The 27,620-nt window shown below is 45.5% G+C and overlaps 1 protein-coding gene across 7 annotated transcripts in view; it reads left to right on the top strand.

Annotated features, from left to right (window-relative positions):
* Window positions 1-27,620, top strand: part of CELF2 (CUGBP Elav-like family member 2) — a 525,035-nt gene that overhangs the window by 336,014 nt on the left and 161,401 nt on the right. For 4 of the 7 annotated variants that reach the window (XM_036842569.1, XM_036842572.1, XM_036842570.1 and 1 more), the window contains one exon: window positions 21,578-21,774. In XM_036842569.1, coding sequence (XP_036698464.1) covers window positions 21,578-21,774 — 197 coding nt within the window. Of the gene's footprint in view, window positions 1-14,656; window positions 14,730-21,122; window positions 21,405-21,576; window positions 21,775-27,620 lie in introns of those variants that run through there. The other 3 variants (XM_036842573.1, XM_036842574.1, XM_036842575.1) reach the window with 3 other exon arrangements.

Raw genomic sequence — 27,620 nt, 5'->3', positions numbered from 1 at the left:
TAAAGGCTTGAATTGCTCGGGGAAATCTGTATTCTCAAATCAGTTACTGAAGGAGGGTGGGGATGCTGAGGCAGGAAGTAGAGAGAGGAAGTGAGCTGTGGGGAGATGCATGGTGACTGCAGAGAGAGGGTAGTAAACAGCGAACTCCCTTTAACCTAAAAGTGGAACAGCCACAGCTAAGCCAAGTAGAAGATCCAGGCAGGCCTCTATATAGTAAAAAGAAGTTGTTTATTTTTCTTTCTTCAGCATTTTTCTCGATATTAGTTAAGTTATACTGAGCATTCTGGGTGCTTGGGGTGTCATGGCTCTTATATACTGCTATTCACCTTGTATGAGAAACAGTTATTCCTTATTTATGCGTTTTTCCATTTTCCAGATATTACTTTAAAAATCAAAGAACAATGAGAAGGCACCTACACTGTTTCCACGCGTGGTTTAACACTTAAAACAGCTCACTCAATCCTCACAACAGCACACGGGCCTCATTGCGTTCATTCTCTAGCTGAAGGACTTGGGTAACTTGCCCAGCTAGAAGGCTGCAGAGCTGGGATTTGAACTTGAGTCTGGCTATCATCAAACCCTTCCTCTTTTCCATTGATTACCCTTCCTAGAAATGTTTTGTAGTATTTTATAGGCACTCAGGAAAACAATCAATTATGAATGAATGAATGATTCAGATAATGGTACCTTATTAAGTAGTGTTTTACATGCATTCATAGGGAGGAAACATTTTTGTTACAATCTAAACAAGGAACTTGGTTTGTTTTCCCTTTCCAATTTATTATTATCCCTTGTGCGGCCTGTGCATCCATCAGGCCACGAATGCATCCTTAGCCGGCCGAGGGAAATGAAGCACAGAGTGGATGGGAGAAGATGTCTGGCTCTGTGAACCACATTCCATTAGTCCCCGCCGGCCACGTGTTCATGTGCTCTGTCTGTCTCTGGATGGTTGCTCTTCACGTTCCTGAAGGAAGGAATCTTTCCTGTCATTGACTAGGTCTTTTCAGGATTCTTTTCCTTCTGAGGCCAGAGGCACCTGATTCTCCATGTCAGTAGATAACTCATCTCCCTTTTACAGTCCACAGCCGCAACCCAGTGTCTTGATCCATGTAGTATTATCTTTTCCTGATCTCCCTGACATCGCTTAGGTGAAAAAAATAAAGTAAAGCAGTTTAGCAGCCAGCCCAAGGCCATGGCAATGAAGTCAGACCTAGATTGGATGTGTTTATTTAAAAGAAAAAGGTGGACCCAAAATGGTAAATGTAGCTTTACAAATTGGTATTCAGCTTTACAAAATGGTATTTCAGATTTATTAATGCCTTAATAAATGTTGCTAGAAGTCATTAGAGTTTAAGGTCAGTACCTGAACTAAGAGACAGATTACTGTATTCTAGTTGTTTATCCCATCCATCCCTCCCTCCATCCCTCCCTCCCTCCCTCCATCCCTCCCTCCCTCCCTCCCTCCCTCCCTCCCTCCCTCCCTCCCTCCCTCCCTCCATCCCTCCCTCCCTCCATCCATGCATCCATCCCTCCATCCATCCATCCCTCCCTCCATCCATCCATCCCTCCATCCATCCCTCCCTCCCTCCATCCATCCATCCCTCCCTCCATCCCTCCCTCCCTCCATCCATCCCTCCCTCCCTCCATCCATCCCTCCCTCCATCCATCCCTCCCTCCATCCATCCCTCCCTCCCTCCCTCCATCCCTCCCTCCCTCCATCCATGCATCCCTCCTCCATCCATCCATCCCTCCCTCCATCCATCCATCCCTCCCTCCATCCATCCATCCCTCCCTCCCTCCATCCATCCCTCCCTCCATCCATCCATCCCTCCCTCCCTCCATCCATCCCTCCCTCCATCCATCCATCCCTCCCTCCATCCATCCATCCCTCCCTCCATCCATCCCTCCCTCCATCCATCCATCCCTCCATCCATCCCTCCCTCCCTCCATCCATCCATCCATTCATCCATCCATCCATCCCTCCATCCATCCATCCATCCCTCCCTCCATCCATCCCTCCCTCCCTCCATCCATCCCTCCCTCCATCCATCCCTCCCTCCCTCCATCCATCCCTCCCTCCCTCCCTCCCTCCCTCCATCCATGCATCCACTGCTGATTCCTTGTATGCGCCAGGCTCATTGCTTAAGCACAGAGATGCTCTAGGGTGATGACCATAGGAATGAACAGGAGGTGATGGATTCAAGTGAAACGAATACTTGAGACTTTCAGGTTTTTGCTTTTGTGAAGGAATGATACCCTGGGGAGAGGAATCGCAACTTTTCATCTGCTCTTAGTGAGGAATCATCACGATGCCGACAGTAGTGGTACCGACAGAAAACTGTTGGCTGGCCAAGTCAGAAAGGTCGCAGTTTAGTTGATTGCTGAATGTTTAAAGAGCTCTCGTTTTGAGATTGTTAGCTTCAGAGGCAGAAGTAATTAAAAACCAATGCTACTTCCCTCCTTTTTTGTTTCTTTTAATATGATGGGCCCCAAGAGCTTCTGTAGTCATTAAAAAATAAAATGCTCATGCAAAGCTTGTCCCCATAAGCCTTTTTTGAGTGTGGCCCCCGTGCATACAAATCAGGATGTCTGTTAATTAAGTAGGGTAAGCCTGTTAGAACCATTGAGCTCGGTGTTTTGTAATCACATGGCAAGAAACGTGAGGAAGTGCATTTCTCTTGTGTGGAGTGTCACTCTTAAGTTACAGAAACACATATAATCACTGTTTGCTGATTTTATTAGGAGGAAATTGCTCTGATTGTCCTTATCTCCATGGCATAGCTGGAGAGTTCAAGTTACTGCTTCACTTGAAAATTTATTTTTATGAACACCTGACCACAGTGCGTAAAACTGCCATGTAGAGTCATGCCCGGGTGTCACACGTGGGGAGATGTCCTTCCTCCCAGCCGGAGAGTGGTCACGGTGGCAACCGTAGTGGCTTCTTTTCCTGTCGAGAGCCACACATCAGAAGGACGATTGGCCTGACAGTGTCAGAAATAGTGTACAGATGTTAGGTTCAAATAAATTTTACATTAAAGGAGGACTAGAGCTTAGCACCGTGGGAGCTGCCAAAAAACACCTGTTCTTGTTTATTTGCGTAAGTTAAGCAGCAGTGAGACTAGACCTGGTATGGCAAGGACTTGGTTTATTGAGAGACTCCGGTGCTTTTCCTAAATGTTCATTGAGATCCCTTGTATTAAAACTAATAGAGTGAAAGGTATTCCCACCATCCCCAAGTCGATAGTTTTAGCATCAAAGAGAACCCTGTACCGTGATGCGTTGTGCTTCATTCAGATTTTGCCAAAGGTGGTCCTGGAACTCATTTACACAACATAGAACAGATGGAGTTGCTTTTGCTGACTGGTTAGAATAGGCAAAGTGTAAATATTAGAAGAGAATTTTGCCCAATCTGCTTCTTTCTCCTGTCTTTAACCAACAGAAATATAGGGCTGTAAATAATTGAAGCTGAGACTCATCTAGCAGAAGAGACATACATGAATTTTAATAAGAGTCTAGGACAGTTGATACTTTGGCTGGGTGGCAAAATGGTACACTGTTGATATCTTGGGTCAGAATAACATTGTGTCCTTTCTAATTCCTGAGATGCTTGGCTTCCTAAAATGGCCATCTTTATTTAGATTAAGGACCCATTTAGAGTAATTTTAATAACGTATGGTTTCATATATAAGTGATTCCATAATTTATTTCACCCTTATTCTCTGTCAGGGTTTTGAATGTTGGTGTTAATTAAGAAAAGGGAAAAAAGGCAATATCTCCTTCCAGTCAGTGAAGCCAGTTGCCCTTGCTGTTAGCGATTGTTGTCTTAAAAACAACCCCGAAAACAGCCCTAGTAACCTGTCAATAATGACCAGTTAGTGAGTCAAAAACTGGCTTAGTAAATCTTATCATTCCAGGTTCACAGGTGAACTGACTCCTAGCGAGAACCCATTTATCACGAGTGACCCATTGACCAGAGGGAATCTTCTGCTGATTTCCAGTCCCTCCCACCCACAGCTAAATTATTAACCTGCATATTAAGGAGATCCCCTGCGTCTTCATCAGCTGGTGCAGTTTGACTTTCCCGCACAGCTAAACCCACAGATCTTGAGGTTTTAGGGCACCTAGATGAAAATGCCCCAAGAACAAATTCTTTCTATAAATACAGTACACATGAGGATGAGCCCCGTGGCCAGACGACGTGGGATTTCCAGACGCAGGGTCTGAAATGAACACCAAGGGTTTGAACTTGCTCAGTGTGGCTTCAGGACACCTCTGGCGTTCCTATTATTTCTGGATCTTTCCATGCTCTGCACTCACAGTCCCTGTGTGAGGGGGTGGGACGTTGCCAAGCTGTCCACTGACTTCACGATGCTTTGGGTTGCTAATGAAACCTCTGTGTGGAAGCCTCAAAAACAAGCTGCTGTCACAGCATGTGTGGGGTCGTAGGTACGTAATTAGGAAGTTTCCTCATCATCTTGCCCCCCCTCGCCATGTGAATACCCTCCGTCCTAAGGTGTCCATTCACTCTGGTGTATACTGTCTAGTCAGCGGATTTCCAAACAATTGCCTTTCTGCTGTTCAGTATATTCACAATACTGTGGACACATGAAACCTCACACAGTTCTGTTTCCCAGGGGAAATGTGATTTCCAGAATTGGTACCATATGACCCAGGGAGGGGAGCTAAAATTGTTTCCAGAGCCATTTGGGTGGTGGTTTTTAATATTTTTGTATCTTCCTGCCCTTGATGCATTTTTGAGTTTCAGTATCTGTATAGTGTTTCTATTTCGTTGTCGGTTTCAGTAAGATAAGACATAAATCTTTCCAAGTAGTCTTGCTTTCCCTCATTCCGCCTTATAGAAACAAACCAACCAACAGATTGTGATTTTCTAAGTAAACATGAAGCTAAAAGCAAGATCCCAGGTATCACACCTTCCATGGTTGTCATCTTTATTGTTGGGCACAGTTACTAGCTCCGTGCATGTTTCCAGCGTAGTAAAGTGTGTTCATTTTCACATGAACATGAACCCCGTCATCCCAGGTCCTAGAGGAACTTACTGTCCCTTCTGCATTGTTGGAAAAGCTTCTTTTATGGTCATATTTTAATGATTCCATTGATACAGGAATTCCTCTTCAATTTAATTGGATTTGATTGCCTTACGCCATTGTCTATAAAAACAAACATACAACCCTAGAATCTAAAAGATACTTTTAATACTTTTCAAATCATGGTTGCCTTGCAGATCAGCCAAAGCTGAGCTGCCTAAATGTAGTCAAACCTCTCAACATTCAACAACAACAAGAAGAAAAACCTAGGTAGCAATTTGTTTTCGGCTTTCAGTTCTGAACTCCCTTTTAAAGCTGTGCCACACTCAAATTATCATCTCCTATTTATTTCCCGCGTATATAACGTCCTTCTCCTCAAGGAGTCTATTTAGCAAATATTGTCAATTCTGGAAAATTATGATTGTAATTTTGGTTGCCCCAGTTTAGAGCTGTCATTTTAAAATTGAAGAACTATCGTAATATGCTTTGTGTTGTTGTTATTAAAGATAACAGTAATTATTTCAACAATTTAAAAATACCCACAATAATCATTGTAGGTGACTTTTCAACTTCTCTCTTTGACTCCCCAAGACCTTACAAGAGTGATGTGAAGTTGTGAAAAGTTTTACCAGGGGAAAAAGTAAATGAGGAGTCCTAATCATGAACCCTGACAGGGTAAGGATATTTAACTGATGAGACAAAGGCATGCTGTTTATAATCTCTGTTTCCATGACCACGGATGTTTCCTCACCCAGTTTTTAGTAACATAGTATTAGGATTTGATTTACAACTGAAAAGTTTTCGATCTCAAGTCCCACAGTCAAAGTTGAGTTATTAAATTTAAACCTCATGACTTTTCCCGTATATCCCCTGGATTCAGAGGACCACTTTGGCCCTATTAAAGAATTATATTGCTCGTGTTTTGGGTTTTGTGTGCTCTTGAATTGTTTTTCCTTTCATATCTTTTCATATCATGGGTGGGATAACAGGGAAAGAAACCAGGGAGTATGAGAGTACGTCACAATATTATAGAGGTTTGTTGTTGTGGTTGATAGTTTTTGGCTTGTTTTGAATTATTTTGCCTTGAGGTAAGGATACATTAATTCCTTGCAGTGGAGTGAGGTAGAGAGGCTTCTGAGCTCTGGAATCCTCTATCAGCTTTACCACTCCTGCAGATGTACCGTGACGGATGCCCGGGGGACACTGTGTATGGGACCCCTGACTCAGAGAACCAGCTTGGCCACAAGAGAGCTGAAAGATCTTAGTGCCTTGTGAGCTAAGCTTTAACCTAAAAGGAGGCCTGAGGCTGTTTCTTCTGGACCAAACCCTGACTTGAATCCCTGGGTCTTCACATCCTCATGGTGAATTCAGTTAGGGAGGAAAGAACGTAGGGAAGCTCTTAGGAAACTCAGGATTGCCTTTCTTCTCAAAACCAGAGCATCTGGCTTAAGCCATTCCTGGATCTGCCATGCTAGATCTTGCAAAGCTGGGAATGGGGGGCAGCCCTAGGGCCTTCGGCACCAGCCATGTGGAGTTAAGGGAGCATTCCAAAGAGAAAAAGCAACCCTCTCTGGGGAAACAAACACTTGTAGCTTCTTCAAAAGCTGCACCAAAAGTTCCTTCCCTAGCACTATGGTCTAGTTTTATCCTAGACCTTGGGTTTGACACCATTAATTTCCCTCCTGAAGAGAGGAGCTGGGAGAAGGGAGAGGAGTTACGGGTGGTTAAGGAGCGTGCTATGGAGTGAATGTTTCTCCCCCAAAATTCATACGTTGAAACCTATCGCCCAAGGCGGTGTTATTAAGTGGATGGGGCCTTTGGGGGGTGACGAGGTTATGAGGGTGGATCCCCCATGATGGAATTAGTGCCCTTATAGAAGAGACCCCAGAGAGCTCCCTCACCCCTTCCACCATGTGAGGCCAGAGGGAGAAGCGGCCATCTAGGAACTAGGAAGCAGGCTCTCATCACACTCCGAATCTGCCAGTACTTTTATCTTGGACTTCCAGCCTCCAGAACCGTGAAAAGTAAATGTCTGGTGTTTATAAACCACCCACTATGTTGTATTTTTGTTATAGTGATCCAGACAAAGACAGGGTGGGTAGAAGAGGATTTCAGCAGCCAGCTGTTCCCAGTGCAGAGGTGTAGCAAAAAGCGTTGCCTCACCCCGGAAAAGCATAGTTGTGTAGTCACTTCAATAAGGACCAAACTTTGGACAGAAAAGAACATTGTGACACCTTATTCAAGACCTTGGATATTCGGTTGTACGAGCTACTAAACAATGAGAAATGTGAGGGCAGGGACAGCGTCTTACTCATCATTGTGTTCTGAGCACAGTGCCTGGCGCTCGATGAACAGCGGTTCAATAAATGAACAAAAATATGGTGGAATGAATCAAATAATAATGGGCACTATGGCAGGGATTGTTCAGAGAGCATGAACTGTGAAGGAGAAGTTTATATGTACCGGTCTTTCTTGTGTCTTCCTGGAAAGACTTTGATTTGCAGAATTGTTACCCTTTTAACTTTTCAAGGTCCTTGAGGATGTTCATGAAGAAAACATACAACTTTTGTTCCATTCTTAAATCATCTTTTCCAAATAAAAGGAAACTTATTTTTCCTTCCGTTTCTTTTTATGGAATCTTACCTTGAACTGTGCTGTTGTTCACCATCTCACTGTATCAATCTGTGTACTCGGAATGCATCCAACTTACATAAATCCATAGTCGTCGTTTTTTTGTGTGATCTGACAGATACTTCCTGGTAAAGTTTCAGTGGCACATGTTGGGCTGTAGACTAGTCAAGGATAGCTCCGGATTGTGAATTCCAGCAATCCAATTATAGTTATGCAGCAACCGAGGGAGGGGAGCCGGAGAGGGGGCTGCATCCATCCAGTTACCGTAAGGTTGGTTGTAACATACGTCTCTGAAGCTCACAGTCTGTCACCGTCAGACTTAGTGAGTTGAGCTCTTAGCTTCCAGAAACAAAAGGGATTACTTTAACCACATTATAAGAAAAAATTCTCTCCACTGCTGGATGAAGTAAGGCGTTTCTGGATGTCAGCTAAAGCATCATTGAGAGCCATGACTGGTGCCTCATTTTCCCAAGAAAGCAGTGGTTACTTTCTTTTTTCTTGTTCAAGTTGACCCACCAAACTTAAGCCACTCCAGAGGGGTCTCTCCCCGCTCTCTCTTAAATGTAGATAGATCGATATTTAATTTTTAATATTCTCTCCCAGGTTTTTTGGCAGGTTATACATATGCTAATAGAAATAAGCTTATTATTTGAAGCGCGGAGCTGCTTGTCACCGAAGCTTCATTAACACTGTTATCACTGCCTGACATTTATCTTATAATTTTCTAGAGCTGACTGTTGTGTCTCCATGGAAACCCAAATTGCAATTGAAACAAGTACGATAATAAAGGCATCCGCCGAGATTGACAGCAAGCAGAGCCTGGTTACGTTTTGTGATGGTTCCTTCAGTAGCTACAGCTCGAGATAGAGATTCTGCACTTGGGGCGTTGAGAATTCACTCTCCCGAGTCCCGTGTCCCACCTGGCTCCGCGTAGACGGGCAAGTTTACCGTGACCTCCCTGGTTCTCGTGTTAGTAATTAAGTCGCTCATTTTGACTGTCATCCTCTCAAGGCGTTATGAATATTAGATGTAATATTAACCGTGATCCTCTTTGGATCCAAGAGGAAATTCTTGCTGGATGCTTTTGACACTGTGCAGTGTTGGCCAGGCCTTATTACGCTGGCACCTTGTGGTGCCCGAATGGATCACTTTCTGGACACGGGGGCAACGCCAGCTTTGTGTCATGTTTTCCCCCTTGATATCGAGGAACCTGTGCTCTTTTCAGTTCATGACTTCCCATCAGTTTGGTTGGTGCTTCAAAGCAAGGAGTCATGGAACTGAAGTGGGTCCAGAGTGAATTAATCTGAAATTAATTTGATTCTGAAAGACTCCATCTGGCTGTGTTTGGGAGAGGCAGTTAGACAGATATATAAACAAATGATCATCTGTATTCATTGTGCCAGATGTAGTGTCAAAAAATGAAGAAATGGCTTTTAAAAAAAATCAGCTATGGGGAATTCTGGTATGATGATATTCAGCCTCGTGGAATAACAGCCTTTATAATTTTGCATATAATCCTATTTCTATTCTTATTTGTTTAGGGGGTTAGAGCTGATGGTGTGTTTTTTTAGGGAATAAGCAAATTAAATGTCAAAGCCTATTTTAATTGGTGATTTAAGATGCTAAATGGAATTTATGACATGCTGAGAGAGAGAGAGAAGGCCTATAGATTTCCGAATCAGAATGTGGTGTTTGGTATTGATTTCATCTTAAGAAGTGATTTAGAGATTTAAAAACTAGCAAAGTGGAATGTCATTTGGACTTTGTCTTTTGAAATGGAGTTTTGTAGCATGACAAGCCAGCATGTTTGTCTCATAGAGAAACACACAAAGAGCTGACATGCATACAATTCTGGAGGTCATCTTCGAGTAATTACACAAACTTGGCAAAGTTCTTTTTCCATTGCTTTAAGCAGACTATCAGAGAGGCACATGTTTTGGATTGCTATCTAGGAATTTAGTGCAATCCCTCTAAAACCTGTCATCACCTTTTCTTATGTTGGGACAGAAAGATCTAAAAAATTCATGGTTAGTCCCGTGAATGATAACACAATCATCTATTACATGGGCCCTTTATTTCTCATTTTCAGACCTCAAGCATCATGTTCTGTGATGTCTTGAAGAGGAAGAATTAAAGTTGGCTGCTTGATCAGGGAACAAACATAATTTACTTTGGAAAAACCAACTCCCACAAGAGAAACGACTCATCTCTGCCCCAGTCCTCACCCACCTCTCTCACTTCTCCCAACCAAAAAACAGGCAGATAAAAATCGAGCAGAATACTTAATAAAAATTAATACCCCCCCCAAAAGTCGAAGCATCTCAGCAAAATCAGTTGCTGCATGTGACGACAGCAAATTAGATGGTCCACAAATTTTGAGTTTTGATGCTCACAGCCGTGTTAAAATGAGAAAGTAAAATCTCAGCTACCTGGAGCCTCCCCCCCCCCGCCAGGGAGGGGAGTCAGTCTGATTAGCTAAGTTTGTAGTAGAGTTGAAAGCTTATCCTTAAGGGCAGTGATTCTCTTTGTTCTTATTTGGAAGGAATTCTTCCTAACAATAAATTATATATTTCCTTGCGTTCTTAAACAGAATTTGTTGAACATAATGTGACCCTGTAGATGAGACATGATAGTCGTTACGCAAATTAATTATTCTGCTGGGCGGCTGTCCTTGGGAACTCCTGGAGAATGTAAGTCAGCGCCAGCTACCTACCAACATAAAACAAGAAATCTTTGAGTAAAGGATTGGGAAGCTCCCCCAAAGGGCTTAAGGGGCATAAACATCAGGCCAGAAACTTTGTGAAATACGTTTTGACTGCTCTGGTGTCCTTTTTTTAAAAAAAAAAACTTTTATTATTATTTTTTTCTTTTTGGCCACGCCACGCAGCATGCGGGATCTTAGACCCACTCCCCATGCATTGGAAGCACAGAGTCTTAACCACTGGACCACCAGGGAGGTCCTAATGTCCTTTTTTTTTTTTTCTTTTTTTTTGGTATTCTGTTTTTGGCATTTCACAATCATGAGTTGAAGGCATTATCAGAAAAAAAGAAGTACATCTGAACCTCATAAATGGCAAGTGCACAGAAATACACATCTTTGTTCACAAATGGATTCTGTTTTCTGATCTAAACTACGGTCATTAATATGACATAGTTAGTTCTTATTAACTGTCAGCTTTTGATTTTCCAGATCAGTGGAAGGAAACAGCAGCATTACTGATCTCCTCTGCATTTATCTTCCAACCTTCTACTGCTGGCTGCATCCCTGAGGCTGGCATTCAGTTTAAGTTGTATTCCTTGATTACACATCATTTATGACTGAGGAAGGTAGGCCAGAGGCAGGTTGAGGAAAGAGCAGCCTGAGATTAAATTTTGCCATTGATAAATGATGAAATGAATAATGAATGGACAGATGATCAATATTTAACGGAAGGATAGATAGAGTTCTGAATACGAGGCCAGCACAAAGGTCAGTGAAATCTTGGTCCTTTAGTCCAAAGTAGGAGAGCCCCCTGAACGGTTTTGCAACGATTTTATCATCAGAATAGTCAGAGTTAGGGCAGTGCCTGCACCAGGACAAGTGGACCCAGTGGGCATTTCAGGGAAAACAGGCCTGACTCAGTAACTCGTTGGTTATAGGTGTATTGACCCCCAGATTCAATACAACAGTTCCAGATGGGATAACGTGGTTCTTTATGATCGTAGTGACGAATTGTGTAGTGTGTGATTTAATATTGACAACTTTTAAGACTTCTTGCTGTGTTAAATCTATTCATTCAGAAAATATGCATTGAGGTTATACTGAGACTGAATTCAAGGCACCGTGCTGGCCTTCTCTGAACGCCTTATTTAGAATTGTGCTCTGGCACCCAACCCTTCCATCTCCCTTTCCTGCTTTACTTTTTCTCCATTGAAATGATCTCTTTCTAATCTCTTAGAAGATTTACTTAGTTTGCTCATTTTATGCCTCGCTCTAGAATAGCAGCTCCATAAAGGCAGTTTTACCTGATTTGATTCAGTGTTTTATCCCCAGCACCTTGAATGATGCCTGAATGGTGGGGTCACTTCAGAAATGCATATTGAGGGAATGATTAAGACATCCCTGTCCTCAGGAATTTCACAATCTCACCATGTGCCGAACTGGGGGCTCAGTTAATGACAGTTTCCGTAGGTTCAACAGCCAGAGAAGGGGTGGGGTGCAGGCCAGCAATCACTCTGTCGTGTGCGTGTTCTGTGCAAGACATTATTCCTGGTCGTGGATCTGGGGTGGAACAGGGGGCAGTTTGAGGCAGTAAGAAAAACAGGGAAGTTGACCGTGAAACCCAGCTGGAGGAAAGGGAGACGGGAAGAGGTTATTTGTAAAGGTGCTGAGATCCAGGTGGTGCCACAGCCTTCTGCCAGCTGTCGCTGGAGAGGGTCAGGTGGGAGGGTTGATCAGACGAGACCAAGGAGAGTGAGTGAGTGACAGGAATGCTGGAGGGGGGTGATCACAGAGGAGTTAGTCCAGAGGCCAGGGTGAAAAGCGGAGCTGGAAGGGCTTCATGGACGGAATGGGCGTCCAGCTGATGGCCTTGGGAGCAGAGGTGGGACCCTGGGCTGTCCCCCGAGCTCAAGGGTCAGCAGTGCGGGTGACGGCCGTCCAGCCATGGGTCCGCGTGGCACTCTCTCCAGGTGGCTCAGGTCCCCTGTCTCGAATGTATGCTCCGCGGGATGGGAGACACCTGTGGCCACTTTCTCTCCAGGCCCAGCTCCCTTGCTGTGGTGGTTTTCGTTCAGTCTCACTGCCAGCTCAGGGATAGCTTATCATCCTGTGGCTCTGATTATTGCAGATTCCATTGGCAAATTGGACCACGAGGATGTAGCGTGGTTCACGATGCTGAATGCCTGTCCCTGTGGCCAGCTGAATCCCTTCTGGCTGGCTGACGGCGGGCCCGTGTATACTGCGCTCTTCTGGGCCTTAGTGTTCTGTGGTTTGATTCTATATTGTACATACGGCTGACTCTGATCAGTGGCTACTAGTGGCTTAAGGGCATAAATTACATATGTTTCAACTCTCTCTCCTTCAAACCCAGCACCGTGGGACTTCCCGGGTGGCACAGTGGTTAAGAATCCGCCTGCCAATTCAGGGGACACGGGTTCGAGCCCTAGTCTGGGAAGATCCCACATGCTGCGGAGCAAGTAAGCCCGTGCGCCACAACTACTGAGCCTGCGCTCTAGAGCCCGCGAGCCACAGCTACTGAGCCCACGTGCTGCAACTACTGAAGCCCATGCGCCTAGAGCCCGTGCTCCGCAACAAGAGAAGCCACTGCAATGAGAAGGCCACGCACCACAATGAAGAGTAGCCCCCGCTCGCTGCAACTAGAGAAAGCCCGCACGCAGCAACGAAGACCCAACGCAGCTCCCCCCCAAAAATAATAATAATAATAAATTAAATTTAAAAATCTTAAAAAGAAACCCAGCACCGTGCCTGACAAAAGGCAGGTCCTCAATACCTCAGTAAGAAATGGGCTTTGTGTGCAAATAACCCTTGGGGGCGGGGCGGGGGCAGGAGTAGGGGTTGAAATCCCACAAAGGTGAACCATCCACTTTCACTACCAGTATTTCTTCAGTGGATGGAGAGTGTTGTGAATCCGCCCTGATTGCTTTCTTTCTCTTGCATAAGTAAGTCGAGGCAAAATATTGTAGCCAGCGGTGGAAGCAGGAGTTATTTGGCTTGAAAAGCACAGTTGCTAAAGCCCAGGTGCAGGGTACCAGGAGCTGTGTCGTCACTCTCAACATACATCCCTCGTTTTCATCACTCGCTGCCAGAACGTGAATAGGGGAGAGACATTTTAGGTAAAAATTAGTGTTCAGTTTGGGAAGTTTGGACCACTACTGAGTTGTCCCTCACACCCGTCTTCCTTTCATAATGATTCATGGGTTCAGTTACTTAACGGAGGCCAAACCAGTGTCTTCTCCGTCATCCAGAAGGGCCAGTTGCAAGTGCTTGCCCAAGCAAACAGGTGAATTCTGCAGCATTTAGCGGTGGGCAGGAGAATCAGCCTGGGGGCACCTAGAAGGGGTGTGCGCCCCGAGCGAGTGCACCCCCTCCTTGGCCACGGTTGACTCATCTGTGCAGTGGGGGCAGGAGCGCTGACCTCAGCCCTTGGAGTGGGAGGATTAATTAACGTGTGCTCCGGCAGCACTTGGAAAAGGTGAAGCCTGATATAAATCTGCGTGATGATTATTTCCCTGTTGCCATTTCTAAAAGCTCATCTAAAGAACTCTCCCGTACAAATACCTTCTGCTCTGCAGTCCACGGGACTATTTCTGATAAATCACAGAAGGAAATGAGTTCCCTGGGCGGGGGCTGTCCGGAGCTGATGCCTGACTGCCTTCCCAGAGAGGGCTGTGTGTGTCCAGCCTTCAGGTACCCCCTGGATGCCTCCACATTGACTTCTTTGGGGGGGTTTTCTAGCTTTCTGCTTTTTACTCGCAGTCAAGTTGAGATAAGCTAATAAGGTTTCCCCTCTACTTGGTGAGTCCAGACACCCGTGTTGTGAGGCCTTTTCTGCAGGAATGAATTCCTACGAATCAGGGCTACATTTTACCCCGGTAATCGAATGGATAACTTTTAGACCTGCATCCAAATGCAATCCTGCGTTAACTTCAGCCGTCCAGTGGAATGCCCGTCACAAATGTGTGCTTTCCTCGTCATCTGTGAATGAAATAGATGTGCTATCCATTGTTAATAAATTCTGTTTCTTTTCAAATTTTGTCAAAGCCCAGGGATGAAGATGTTACATGTGTGCGTACTTACAGGAAACTTGAACTTTTCTTCAGAGGAGCACAAACTAATTTATTTACAATTTGACCATTTGGAGAAAGGCTTTGCCTCCTTCAGCGACTTAGGGTATTATTTGATCCATTTAATCTTCTGTGAATTCACCAGCTGATCTGCAGAAGTCTCACCTCCAAGTTTGAGGGCCCCGTCCTGTTACCATTCTATAACTGGTGGAGACATGACTCACAAAAGTTTGGCTGCATGTGAGAAGTTATATCCATACCTTCCAGGTAAATACAGGAATGGCCTTGGTTTCATCATCTGATTGCTGAGTAAACTGATACCCGGAGAGTTTTGTTAGGTCTACCAGAATCTAACACCAGGATCCCGCCGATGGAGATGCACCTGTATCGGTGCAGTGCAGAGGTGCCGTGTTGAAAGGCAGGCACAGGAGATAGAGGTGTTCTTCATGGTGACCCCGAAGTGGTGTGTTTTCAAAGGGAGCTGCAGTTCCCAGAGCTCGAGGTTGGATGACAGCCAGTGCCTCTTCTTAAATGGAGAGGGTTAGGTTTAGAGTAGAAGGTTGCAGCTCCGGAGCAGGGCCCCCCTCTGATCCCCAGAGAGTAGTGGAGGGACAAAGAGCTGATGCTGTAGCCCTCGCACCACGTTGCCAATCGTCAAGGAGAGAATTTTGTTCTTAAATAGTAAGCAACAACAACAGGGACAGTGTAGAAGGCTGTTAACGTTACTGAATTTCACACCATCCCGCTGCCCGCCCCCAGGCCCATCGCCAGGTTCTTCCTGCTTGTGCCTCACGCAGCTCAGCCTTGGAGAGTTTCCTGCGATCGCCACACAAAGCCTGTTTCTTCATGGGCTATTACTTAAGTACACGGGATATTAAAAAATGGTCCCCGGACCCTTTGAAAGAGTGGCCTGTCTGCTGACTGCAGTTAAGATGCTGGGAAGAATTGGCGCAAACTGAGAGAGGGGCTGCTCCGGCAGCAGCCCTGAGCGACCAGCCACTCAGCCACTCACAGAATTAGAGGAACTAACAACCAGATGGGAACTGTTGAGTCTCTTTGTTTTACAAGTGAGGAAACTGAGGTACAGAGTGATTACATGATTAGCCTGGGATCCCACATTTAATTTAATGCTGAGCCAAGACGAGAACCCAGGCCAGCCAGCCCACTGCCCACTGACTAGCTCTCGGCTGACTCAAGCGTTGGTGTCATTTTCCTGGCCCTTCATTTCTATTTTCCCAAAACAACTATCTGATGAAATGTTCTGGTGAATCTCAACTCCTATTTGTCTTTAAAACAGACAAACAAACAAAAAACACTACTTACATTTGCATTTAGAGCTATTTAAGTTTAAATTAATTAAAGTAAAATAAAACTTAAAATTCCGTCTCTCAGTTGCCCTAACTTCATTTCGAGTGTGTAGTAGCCACATATAACTTGTGGCTACCATGTTGGTTTGCGCAGGTTATAGAACATTCCCACTATTGCACACAGTTGGCAGTACTGATGCAGGGTATTCCAAGGACCAAAGTAAGATGGATTAAAAAAGTATGGGAGTAATAAGATTATTTGTAACTACCAAGGAGATTAGCTATCTTTTATTCAAAATTTTTGCAAGACAAGGCATCTTTTTGTGTTGTTTTCAGGTTTGTATATCTTCTGAAGGTGGCATTTTATGTCCTTTTTTTTCAACTTTTATAAAATTACTTATAGCCACTTGGCATTTCTCATACCCATTTTGTAAGTTTGGTATTCTTCCTTTTGTATAGATAAGGGAGATGGAGTTGTAATGCAGAAGGTTGCTGTCCAATGAGCAAGATAGAAGAATAGAAATATCAATTCTTTTGTTTGCATTCTCCAAAAAGAAACCTGCATTCACTGGACCTCGTAAAAGCTTGTGTCCTGGAAATAATAACAATAATAAGAATACATTGAATCAATTATTGTAATTTCTGGAACATTTTGCTGCTTAGAGGAACCTCAGAAGATTTTGCATATCCTCTGTTGGTCTAGTTCTCTTTACTCGAAAATAGAGTAGGGAAGTAGGTCAGTGCCAGTGCTGAAAGCAAAGAGTAAGCACCATCATTTTTCTCCCCCAACATCATTATATTTTCGTCTTGGCTCTGAGACTAATACCACCAGTGCCCGCTGGCTTAGCGCTCTCTAACTCGTGGTCCAATTCCATATGGCATCTGTCGTGGAGGAGCCTGATAGTTGGCACTTTGCCAAGAGCAAAAGCGGAATTGGCGTCCAGGATAGTATTGTAGTTTGTAGGTGAGGTGCCAGCAGAGAGGTATGGCTTGTGTCTCGGGCCTGCCAATGGCCACTGAGTCCAAGGGAAACATCACCCTAGAGAAACCCAGTTCATGGAATATTAAGCAGTAACCATTGGCCTTTATTTCATACCGTGTCCAGACTCTGCAGACACTTCTTCTTAGGGGTGTGACATGGAGAAAGTCACTTTACTTCTGTGAATCTCGATTGCTTCATTTCCAAAACGGGGATAATAATTTCATCTTCTTGGAGCTGTTGTGATGCCGTGTGTCCTGTACCTGGCAAAGTTTTCTGGCAAAGAGTAGGCTCTCAATAAATATTTGAATTTGAACCGAATTCCTGCACTGTCCTGGAGGCTGAGGATGGCTAGGGAGTGCGGGGAGGGGAGCTAGTCTAATTTTCTAAGCCCGAGATCAGATTCCAGTAAATAGAAGATCTTACTGAGAGTTTTACTGAGAGTTAGGGTATCTATTCCCATAATTACGCCTCTGTGTAGATCGAATTGGTTTGCTGTGGCCTCTGGCAAGTACCTCGAAAGGTTTAACTGTTAGACACATGATTTCTGGCTTCCTTAGAAGTGTCAGCACTTGCAGCCCCATGAGGACAAAAGAAGTCAGTAAGTCTCTGGTAGAAATGAGTATCAGCTGGGAAGAAAGTTGGGAGTCCAAAGAAGGAGGAGCTCTCACACATTAGAACAAAGTTACCCAGGCTGCTGCAATACCGTCAGCATCCAGGGCATGGGATTCAGCAGCACAGGGGTCATCAGTGGGGTAGGACCATTGATGCTTTGATCTGGAAGATGTGCTATTGTTGTTGTTTATTTGGCTGTACCGGGTCTTTGTTGTGGCATGCAGGCTCTTTTAGTTGCAGCATGCGGGATGATCTAGTTCCCTGACCAGGGATCAAACCCTGGCCCCCTGCATTGGGAGCGTGTACTCTTAACCACTGGACCACCAGGGAAGTCCCAGATGTGTTATTTTGAATTTGTGTAACAACTAGACATAGTTGGATTTACTTAAGGGACTGCATGCTCTTAGCATTTGATGCAAATCTTTGGAACATTTGTTTGCAAAATGGGCAGGTAGTTGGGAAAGGATGCAGATATGGATGAGAGGTGCTCATCGATGTGATCCGGTGGGAACAGAGAGGGAGGCAGTCAGTGGAGCTGGAGACACGTTATATGATTATGGCGAAAATGTGGGTTGTAAGGTAGCCTTCATGGACTCTTAAGTTCAGTACTTTGCACCCTAATTCCAACACAGAAGAAGGCAAGATGCGTATATGTGTTCCTAATAGTGACGCCTGTTACTTGGCAGTGTGATTCCAGGGAACCAGTAGGCCTTGCTCTTGGCCTTGACTTCTCATAGATTTACCATAAGCTGTTCACTCTCAGCCCAAAGCAGACCTGATACAATACGTGGCCACATGATGGTTTAGAAATGTTCCGTGCTCTGGAGCCCATTGGGTCCAGGTTCGAATTCTACTTCTACAATGTATAAGCTGGTAATCTTAGAAAAGGAATTTATTGGGCTTCCCTGGTGGCGTAATGGTTGAGAATCTGCCTGCCAATGCAGGGGACGCGGGTTCGAGCCCTGGTCTGGGAAGATCCCACATGCCGCGGAGCAACTCGGCCCGTGAGCCACAATTACTGAGCCTGCACGTCTGGAGCCTGTGCTCGGCAACGAGAGGCCGCGATAGTGAGAGGCCCACGCACCGCGATGAAGAGTGGCCCCCGCTTGCCACAACTAGAGAAAGCCCTCGCACAGAAACGAAGACCCAACAAAGCCATACATACATACATACATACATACATAAATAAAAAGAATGTAAGCAGACAAGAATAACATTAAAAAAATAAAAAAATTAAAAAAAAGAAAAGGAATTTATTTATTAGACGTTTGCATCTGGAAAATAATACTTTCTCACAGAGATGTGATAAGGATTAGAAATAATGTATGTAAAGCACCTAGCATGGTATCTGGCATATAAGTGCTCACTGAAAGATGCCTATTATTATTATTACTTAGGATATGAATTGTGTTTGAGTCCATACTATGAAAAAATTTGGATTGAAAAGTAGAGTTGTGATAGTCACTCATTTGTAGTGCATCACAAGTGCACAGAAAAGATGAACAGCGGAAGCAGCTAACACTTATTGGACACTTCCCCGGGGCCACGTCCTGTACAAAGCACATGACTATATGAGGTGGAGCCCGTTTGTTACCATTTTACAGATGAAGAGTCTGAGGCCCAGGGCGGCACAGTTAGGAAGTGGTAGTGCCAGGATTCAGACCCTCAGCCCCAACACTGCTCTGCCTCAGGGTACAAGAGATCTAAAGGCACCTGTGAAGGATGGCTGCCGGGGGGGGGGGGGGGGGCAGGGATTATAAACACATACTCACCAACATAAGGACCAAAGGGCGTAAACCCTCTTTGCAGCGTCCCTTCCTTTATGCACCTCGGTGAGTGTGTGTTTTTTGAGAAAGTAAAAATGGCCCCTCATTTGGAGACCCATGAATGCTTGCTCTAGATATTCGGACCATTGTGCTACTGCCTGACGCCTCCGTTGTATGAACCGTGCTTTGTGCAGGCGAGATGCAGGAGCCCCATTTTTTGAACTTCCGCTCTCTGTTAGCTGGGACCTGTGGCAACGCCTTCCTCTTTTCATTCTAGCTGCTTGTCAACAGCGGTAACCACAAGCCCTTCCTGTCCCAGAAATAAGTCTTGCCACACTGTCAGCGAGCTGTGAATGCTACATTCTGTTCCGCGTGGGCCTTTGCCACCTCCACCCTGCCCGAGCCGGCTCCACGAGGTTAAAGTGTTTATTGAATTCCCAGAGGGCGATTTGAAAAGCAGTAGAGGTGCACAGGAACAAGATAAATGCTCGCACTCTAATCTAAGCAGGCATTGCGTTACACCTAAGTTGTTGAAGGAAGATTTTGTGCTCAGCATTGTATTCGGCAGAACATTTTTTATAACAATAAGGTTGATTCGAGAAAGCTCTGAAAGTGCTTCAAGTTAGTCTGATTGTTTATCTCAAGGATAAAAAAACAGAGTGGTAAATTGGGGGATAAGAAGTAGAAATTGAAGCCAGGACCTAGTGAAGAGTATTTGCCATCATTTTCCTCTCGGGATAAAATTGAATTCAGGATTTCTCCTTTCCATAGGTTTTATTGTTTGTTTGTTAGCCATCAGTGTCTTTCCCCCCCCCCACCAAGGGCTCAGAACTAGCCTAGTTTCACAGCAAATTTAAGGTGCTCTGATGGGTTTGATTGAAATAAGGAAGCCTACTTAAGATCTTTGAAAACCTTCTTGCTGTTACCCTGAGACTACAGTGAAGTGACCATTTGCAGTGAAGTTTTAGTCAGTGGGGCCCTTTCTTTCTGCCTTCTGGGCTGGAGGCTGGGGGTTGAGGGACAGTCGTGGACAAGGCTGTGTAGGTTCTACGTCTGCTGCGTTTAAGTGCATTTTACTGTATTTTCACAGGCTGGGAATCAAGAGCACGGTACTGCAGATGAATGCTGCTTAGGGCATTCAGCCTTTCGCCGGGCAGAGTAGGTGGGTTTAGGGTGCATTAGTCGGCGGGGTACGTGGGGGAGACAGAGGGTATGTGGTTTTGCTTTACTATGTACTGCAGCTCAAATGGGGGGGGGGGCGGAATCCAAGTAAAAACATAAATACTTCATCATCCTTTTACATGATGGTGACTAGAATTGCACGTTCTAAACAAGCATTGTCTCTTTCAAATAAGGGTTTCGGGAAACAGCGTTAAGGAGGATTGATAGGTAAAAGCTTATGGTCTTGCTCTTTGTATCGGCCCCAAATATTTACTGAAGCTAGGAGAAGAAAAGGCAGACTTTTCTCTCCCAAACGTGTGGTTCCTCTTTTCTCTCCCAAACGTGTGGTTGTTTAGAACTCAAGTGCAACATCTGGATGTCAGATATACGGAGAGCAATTTACGGAGTGTGAAAGATTTGAAGTATTCAGTGTCCTTTAGCGGGAACTCAACTTTCTGGGACTGCTTTTTTTTTTTTTTTCCCTCCCGGCACAAAGCAGGCAATTCTGAGATCGCCTTTGCCTCTCTGAATTAAACCCTTTGTGCCCGGGTCCCATAAACAACGTGCTTTTTAAATGGGAGCCCCCTCCCCGCCCGGGCCCTTTTCTCCAGCGTGGGCAGCCAATCGGCTGCACCCAGCCGCATTGCTGGAGCACTTTCCCTTCTGAGCAGCAACAACGGACTAATCTGATGCACACATGGCTGCGTCGCGCGCTCTGCAAATTCATCACCAGTGTCTTGCATTAGTCATCTGACGGGCTGCCGAGTGTTTCATTTTCTTTTCATGTGACTTTATTATTACCACCTCTCTCCTCTCTTCCAAAAACCTCCCAAAAGGGGTGGAAGGGTGGGAAAGCCAGCGGAAATCCAGCCCCGCCTTGCTTTCCACGGGAGAGCCAGTGTGGGGCTGATAACGCTGTGGATGCTGGGTGGCAGCCTAGCCAAGCGAGACCTGCTCGTAACTTGCAGCTGCCTCCCTGCCTCCCGAGCCGGGTTTCAAGATGTCCACGCCCCGGGTGACAGCCGGCAGGGCGCCGCCCGGGGTCGGGCAGCGATACTGAACAAGCAGCCTGCAGTGAGAGCTCTCGCCGCTGCCGCCGAGGAGCAACCTAATGGTGCCTGTGCTTTGTTTTAGTTCATCACGTTTCCACGACTCATTAGGCACTTTGCCCCGTGCTCCTCTTCCTCCTCCTTCCGCCTCCCCGCCCCCACCCCCACCCCCGATTTTCTGTCTTCCTGTCCCTCACCCTGCAGCCCTAACTCTGGCTCCCGCTTCCCTCTTTGACAGTAACGGCACAGCCAACAAGATGAACGGCGCTTTGGATCACTCAGACCAACCAGACCCAGATGCCATTAAGATGTTTGTCGGACAGATCCCCCGGTCCTGGTCGGAAAAGGAGCTGAAAGAACTTTTTGAGCCTTACGGAGCTGTCTACCAGATCAACGTCCTCCGGGACCGGAGTCAGAACCCTCCCCAGAGTAAAGGTACAGATAGTGGGGCGCGCGCGCGCGGTCAGGGGCGCGCAGGGCGCCTGGGCGTCCCGGGAATCGCGGGAGGGAGGAGGGCGAGGGAGAGCCGCCCGCTACCCCAGTGCCCCGCGGCCAGCCGGGCTCCTCCCCGCGACCCCCGCCCGCCTGCTTCCCGGACAGGTGGACCAGACGGCCTGGGATGCGGGGAGGGAGAAGCCGAGCGGGGGCGGCGCGGCCGCGCCTCCGTCCAGGCGCGTGATTCCTCCCTGAGGTCACTTTCTAGGCAGTGGCTTGCCTCTCTGAGGAACAGAGCTCTTTCTACCCCTACCTTTCTGTTACTGCCCATGTAATTACAGCTGCATTTCACTTTTCCATAGGCTGTGGGGATCTTGAAGTACCTTATAAACAGTGATAATCACTGGTGTAACGAATAAAGGGTACACTTTTAGCAGGGACATTAATTCTTGGGGTCTGAATGGAGATCATTAAGTGAAGTGTGCCTTTGGGGGGCGGGAAGTAGCACCCTAGTGGCCTGAAATAGTTAGCACACCTTCAAAAATGCTTCTGGTTTACGCCCTTAGCAGTGGTAAGATTCACGTGTGCAATCTGGTGGCGGTGACTGCCTGCATTTTAAGATGAGAGTGATTCTGGGGGGTGGGGTACAGTTATTAAAAAAGAGGCCGGAAACCTCTGTCCAGGTTGAAGCTTCCGGGTATTGGAGTCACCCTTTGTACGCCCTTTGTAGACTTCAGTTAAGATATCTCCTCTGCCTCTACCATTTGGTCTGTGTTCATGTTTTAACCTCGCTTTAGTAATTTTGTTCTTTCTCTGGTCTTGATCTCTTGGTTTTCGTACCCAGGGCTCCTCCATCTCTTTGTGGGTCTCACAGTTGCTGTTTCTCTGCCCCTTGGTATTTCTTTCTGGCCTGTTTTTTATTTCTCTGTTGCCTCTCACAAGAGCTCCTGCAAGCTCATTGTTTGGCTTGTACACACACTTGAGTTGAGCATCTGAACATCAGCCCATACTACTCTCTGAGCCTCTTCTTTACTGTCAAGGTGAAGGGCTAGGACTAAGTCATTGTTAAAACTCTGATGTTCACTGACTCTGAGAAACGTTGGTCCATTTCTTGTTCCCTGTAGTTACTGAGCTCTGATAGGACTTTTTGGAACCTTTTAAGAAATTTGAAAACCCCTAGATCATATCTGTCTTATAAAGGTGAACAGACATGCCTATGTTTATAGGACTCTCCTTTTCTATCTCAAAACCTATCATGTAACACCAAGAGTGTTTTCAAAAGAATATATATATAAGGATTTTGTCATCACATAGTTGACTGTCCCATAATTTGAAAAATGGAAAATTAAATATTTAAAAATCAAGAGGGTTAAAAACATCACAAATTAGGGCAATGCTGGGACTCTTTATTGATCATATTCCTTAGCTATTTACCTACGTGTTTCCCAAATGGAGAAGACTAGAATTGGTTTTAATACTTTCAGAGTATCCAAAGGCAGTATAATGAATGGGCTGAAGCTCAGGACTTAGCAAAGAAGGGCCTTCCCACCATCTAGAATGGCACCCACAGAAAACTAGGCCAGAGGCAGTAAACCATTGCTTGAGAGCAGTAACCACAGTTCATCCTTGACTAGGAAAACGTGCCTGCAAATTTCAGTTTATTCAGCATTTTTCAAAATGACTTCTGACATCATGATCGAAGCTCATTTATTGTTACGATGCCTTGTTACGTGCATTTTAGCTTTTGATTACACGTGTCCTACTTTAGCCAAAAAGACCTTTCTCTGAGTCAAGTAAATGCTTATGCCTGGCCTAGTTCTTCTACCATTTGCTCTCTTTTCTCCGATGTTCCTCTGATCAGTATCTTTACCAGGCCGTATTTGTGACTCTGTATTTTAACTCCGTTCACTAGATCTTATAACTAACTTCATTTAAACAGTTTGCATCAGCTCAGAGTCTTGGAGGGAAAGGGAAGCCTTGTGAGGGAATTTACTTTTTTTGAGCCCATGCTGCGTACCAGGCTCTAGGTTAGGAGCATTGCATAGTTATCTCATTTAATTCTTACTGGAATTCTGGAAGTAGATGGTATTAGTATCGTTTTGCAGATGAGAAAACTGAGGGTCACAAAAAGTTAAGAGATATAGCCCAGTTCACCCAGCTAGTAAGCGGCAGAGTAGAAATTTGAGCCCGGTTCATCTGTCTTCATGGGCTACTCCATCTCGCCTCTCAGGGAGATGAGGCCAAAACCTGCCTTGGTCTGCTTTATTTCAGGGTTGGGTCAGGCCTTCTCCTTTCCCTAAGAGTTCCCCAAGTGAAAGGAAGGAATTTCACCTTTCAAGAACAGGGTTGATCTTACTTCTGTCTTTGTCCTTAGTTTTTATACCCCGGGTCAAGATTGTACATCACTCCAGCTCACGGTATCATGGGATGGAAGTTACAGATGAAATCATTCAAATCTTACCTTTGGAAATACAGGTCAATTCCCATTACTGTGAACTCCAAGTCTCACATCAAATATTGCTTGAAGTACATGGGCTGTCAGCCAAAGCTTGAAAGGGTTTTTGTTATACAGACATCTCTGTTGTAACGGTGTTTGTTGTGATGGGATTTGAGCTGTATAATGACATTCCTCTCGGAGGATTACAGCCCTTAGCCGCTTACGTGTAGAGATCAAACACCACCACCTTTCTTTACACTGAGACCTATGTGTGCCATACATTATTTGCCTGTTCGTAGATAAGATACGACCCCACGTTTACGTTGGTTCTGACTATCAACAGAGTAAAATTATCCTGTTTTCCCAGGGCTGATGTCAGAGCCTCAGAAATTAGAAATTTGGAGGCTCTCTCTAAACATGGTTTAAATTATCTAAGGCTTTTAGGATGGCCTTGATTCGTTGCCTTACTGACATCAGTGGTTCCAAGGAAAGAGACAAAATCAGGCTATTACCTAATCCAGGTGAATTAGGTTTTTCCTGTCACTTTGCATTTGATGTTCTGTTTAATCTTGAGGCATAAAAACTTTGTTCTGTTTTTGAAAGTATCCTTTAAGAATTAGAGTTTAAGCTATCTGTTTCTTCTCTCACATAAATACATGTGTTGATCAAGCAGCCTCAGCAGCTCTGGGGAACCTGGCTCAGTAAACCATCCCACCGCCGAGGACCTAGGGAAAGCATGTTTTATTTAGTGGTTATTGGTCAAGTCTAGATAGGAATATATAGTAGTTAAGAGCATGGCTTTTGAAGTCAGCAAGGCTTGATTCAATTTCTAGCTGTACCACTTGCTACATGTTGGCCTTGGGCACATTACTTAATCTCCCCTGAAAATGGAGACAGTCCTCATAGGGCTGCTGAGATGGTGAAATCACATGCTTTGCACAGAACTGACTGTGGTAGGAGCTCGCTATGGTGGCGGTGGTTATTACAGTTATTATTATTATCACTGCCCCCAAGAACTTGAAATCTAATAGGGACAATGAGGTAAATATATACACAGGTAACTATAATATAAAAGAACATGAGATAAGAGTAAGCAAGAAAGAGATGAGCATATTTGAACTCTGGAGGTTAAAGGGAGGAATGAATAACTTGCAACTATGGAGATAGGAAAAAAATGGCATCTTTACCAAGTCTTGAAAAAAAAAAATAATAGGATTTCAGTAAGTAAAGACAAGTAGACACACTGGCCTGTTTCTGGCGTGGAGGTGAGAACATGCAGGGCGGGTTCTGGGAACTATGAGTTCTCCCAGAGTTCAGAGGAAATGTGAAATATAGGAAATGAAGGAAGTGGGGAAGATGGGGAGGCTTAGAAATAAAGACTGGGGCCGGTTCCTAGAAGACTTAACTTCTCAGGCTAAAATATTCGAGTTTTATTTCTTAGACAGCAGAGGGTCTGTGAAGGTATTTCAGCAACAGGGAAGGTGGCCAGGAGCCTGGTGTCGCATGTCAGGGAATCTGTGGAGCCTGGACAGGACGCTGTCATGGCAATGGAGAGGGAGGAACCAAGTGACACAGACATGACCATGGTGAGAGGAAGGGGGCTTAATAACTCCATTGGGGCAGTGACAACTGGGAGCTTTTGGCCTAACTGGGAGGACTGGGGAAGCAGTCAGCAGGTGGGAGTGGACAGGGAGAGGGGTGGTCAGTTCAGTTTTGATCGCTCTGAGTCTGAGGTGCCTCAGAAGAGTCAAGCAGGATGCAGGCCAAGGAAAGCCATCAGATTTGGTGATTGGAGGAGCTGGGAGCATTTCAGAAGGATGGGGAAGGTCAGGAGAGGGATGGTGTAGGTTTCTGTGCGGGGCTGTGAGTGGATACTGCCCTCCCTGGGAAGTCAGAGCGTGAAAGGAAAGAGATCTTAGATGCAGCGCTTTTTTTTTTTTTTTTTTTTTGAGCCAAAGGTAAGAAGATGGAGCAAAAAAAGATAGTGCAAGTGCAAGGAAGGTGAGGATCAGGATCCTTGCAGGGACGAAAGGAGTGGCTGGAGAGCACATGTCAGCGGGTGGAAAGATGCTTCATTCGAGACAGTGGGGCCTTTAGCAGGAAGTAACACCAGACTAAGTCTCCGTCTAATGAGGGAGGTAGACACTCGGTCACAGATGCCCTTGGACTTCTCAGGAGGCAGTATGTTTCTGAGAAGTCTGGGTGAAATCAAAGACGTAAGAAAAATGGTGTAAGATGACTGTTTTGGAAAATCCAGTAGGGGAGAGAACAAGGGGATTATTGAACAGGAGGGTGCAGTTACCCCCTGGTTGTGTCAGTTTACAGCGGGCCCTGGCAGTTGTGGCTCTCTGTCCGTCAGCGAGTGAGCAGGGAATGTCGGGCTGGAGATGAGCAAGAGAGATGTGGCTGAAGGTCAGGAAGGGTATTCAGTGTGTCAGAATGTTCACTGAAGCTGGTAAAGACAGAGGGTAGCTCTGGTCTTCTGGAGAAGGAAGAGTTGGGGGCTGGAGGTGGGGAACGAGGTACAGTGGAAGGGGTGGCGGGTACGGGGATGGGGTCCAGTGACACCAAACTCAAAACCTCTAGGCAGTAGATAAATTGTGTGCCTTGGATCATCACTCTTGAGGTTTCCATCTTAATCAAAATTATACCTCAGGATCCCAGCACCCTGAAAAAACCTACCCTCTCATGAACACTAGTTATACTTTTCTAAGTTTGAACGCTTAGGTATTATTATTCTGATTTTACTGGAAGGAACTCTGCGGAGCCTTGCTGAGTGACCAGACTAGTCATTTGATATTTGAGATGGGAGGTAGAAGCAGACCCTTGACCCTAACCAGTGCCTTGCCCATCACATTTTTACTGTCTCTCTTTGGTGACTTCTCAGCCAAAAGAGAACTAGGAAGGGGAAGTGGCTTGTGTCGACTAGCGCTCTGTGTGCCACAGGCCTGAAGAACAGAACTTCCTTTTTTCTTGAAATGTGCTTGGGGGCTGTGGCATAACCGCCATGCAGCTGCAGCCCTTCCAGTGCCTTGAGTCCAGAGTGGGTGGAACAAAAATCACATTCACAGCTCCTCGGGGAAGGGTGATTACCTTTAAGTTTCAAAAGAGCAGCTTTTGCCCTTTCATCTCCTGGTTGGGCAGCCTACAGTTGGGGTGACGCCAGGGACAGCCCTAGACAGCGGTTTGCCTTGGGTGATTTCATCCTTCTCCCCTCCTCCCTCCACCGATCTTAGGTGATGACAGAATATGAGTCGCTTCTTTCCTTCTCAGCGCCCTTACTTCAGTCTTCAGGAATTCATTCACAAAAAGCTAAGTTCAACCTCCTCTCTTCCCAGTTCAGCACGATGGCAAAGTTGTCCTGGAGGATGAGATGAGATGGCCAGGGGACGAACAGGGGAGGCGAAGA

This window comes from Balaenoptera musculus, chromosome 2, assembly GCF_009873245.2.
Source record: "Balaenoptera musculus isolate JJ_BM4_2016_0621 chromosome 2, mBalMus1.pri.v3, whole genome shotgun sequence".
Taxonomy (NCBI): domain Eukaryota; kingdom Metazoa; phylum Chordata; class Mammalia; order Artiodactyla; family Balaenopteridae; genus Balaenoptera; species Balaenoptera musculus.
This window is presented reverse-complemented; position numbering and strand designations above follow the sequence as displayed.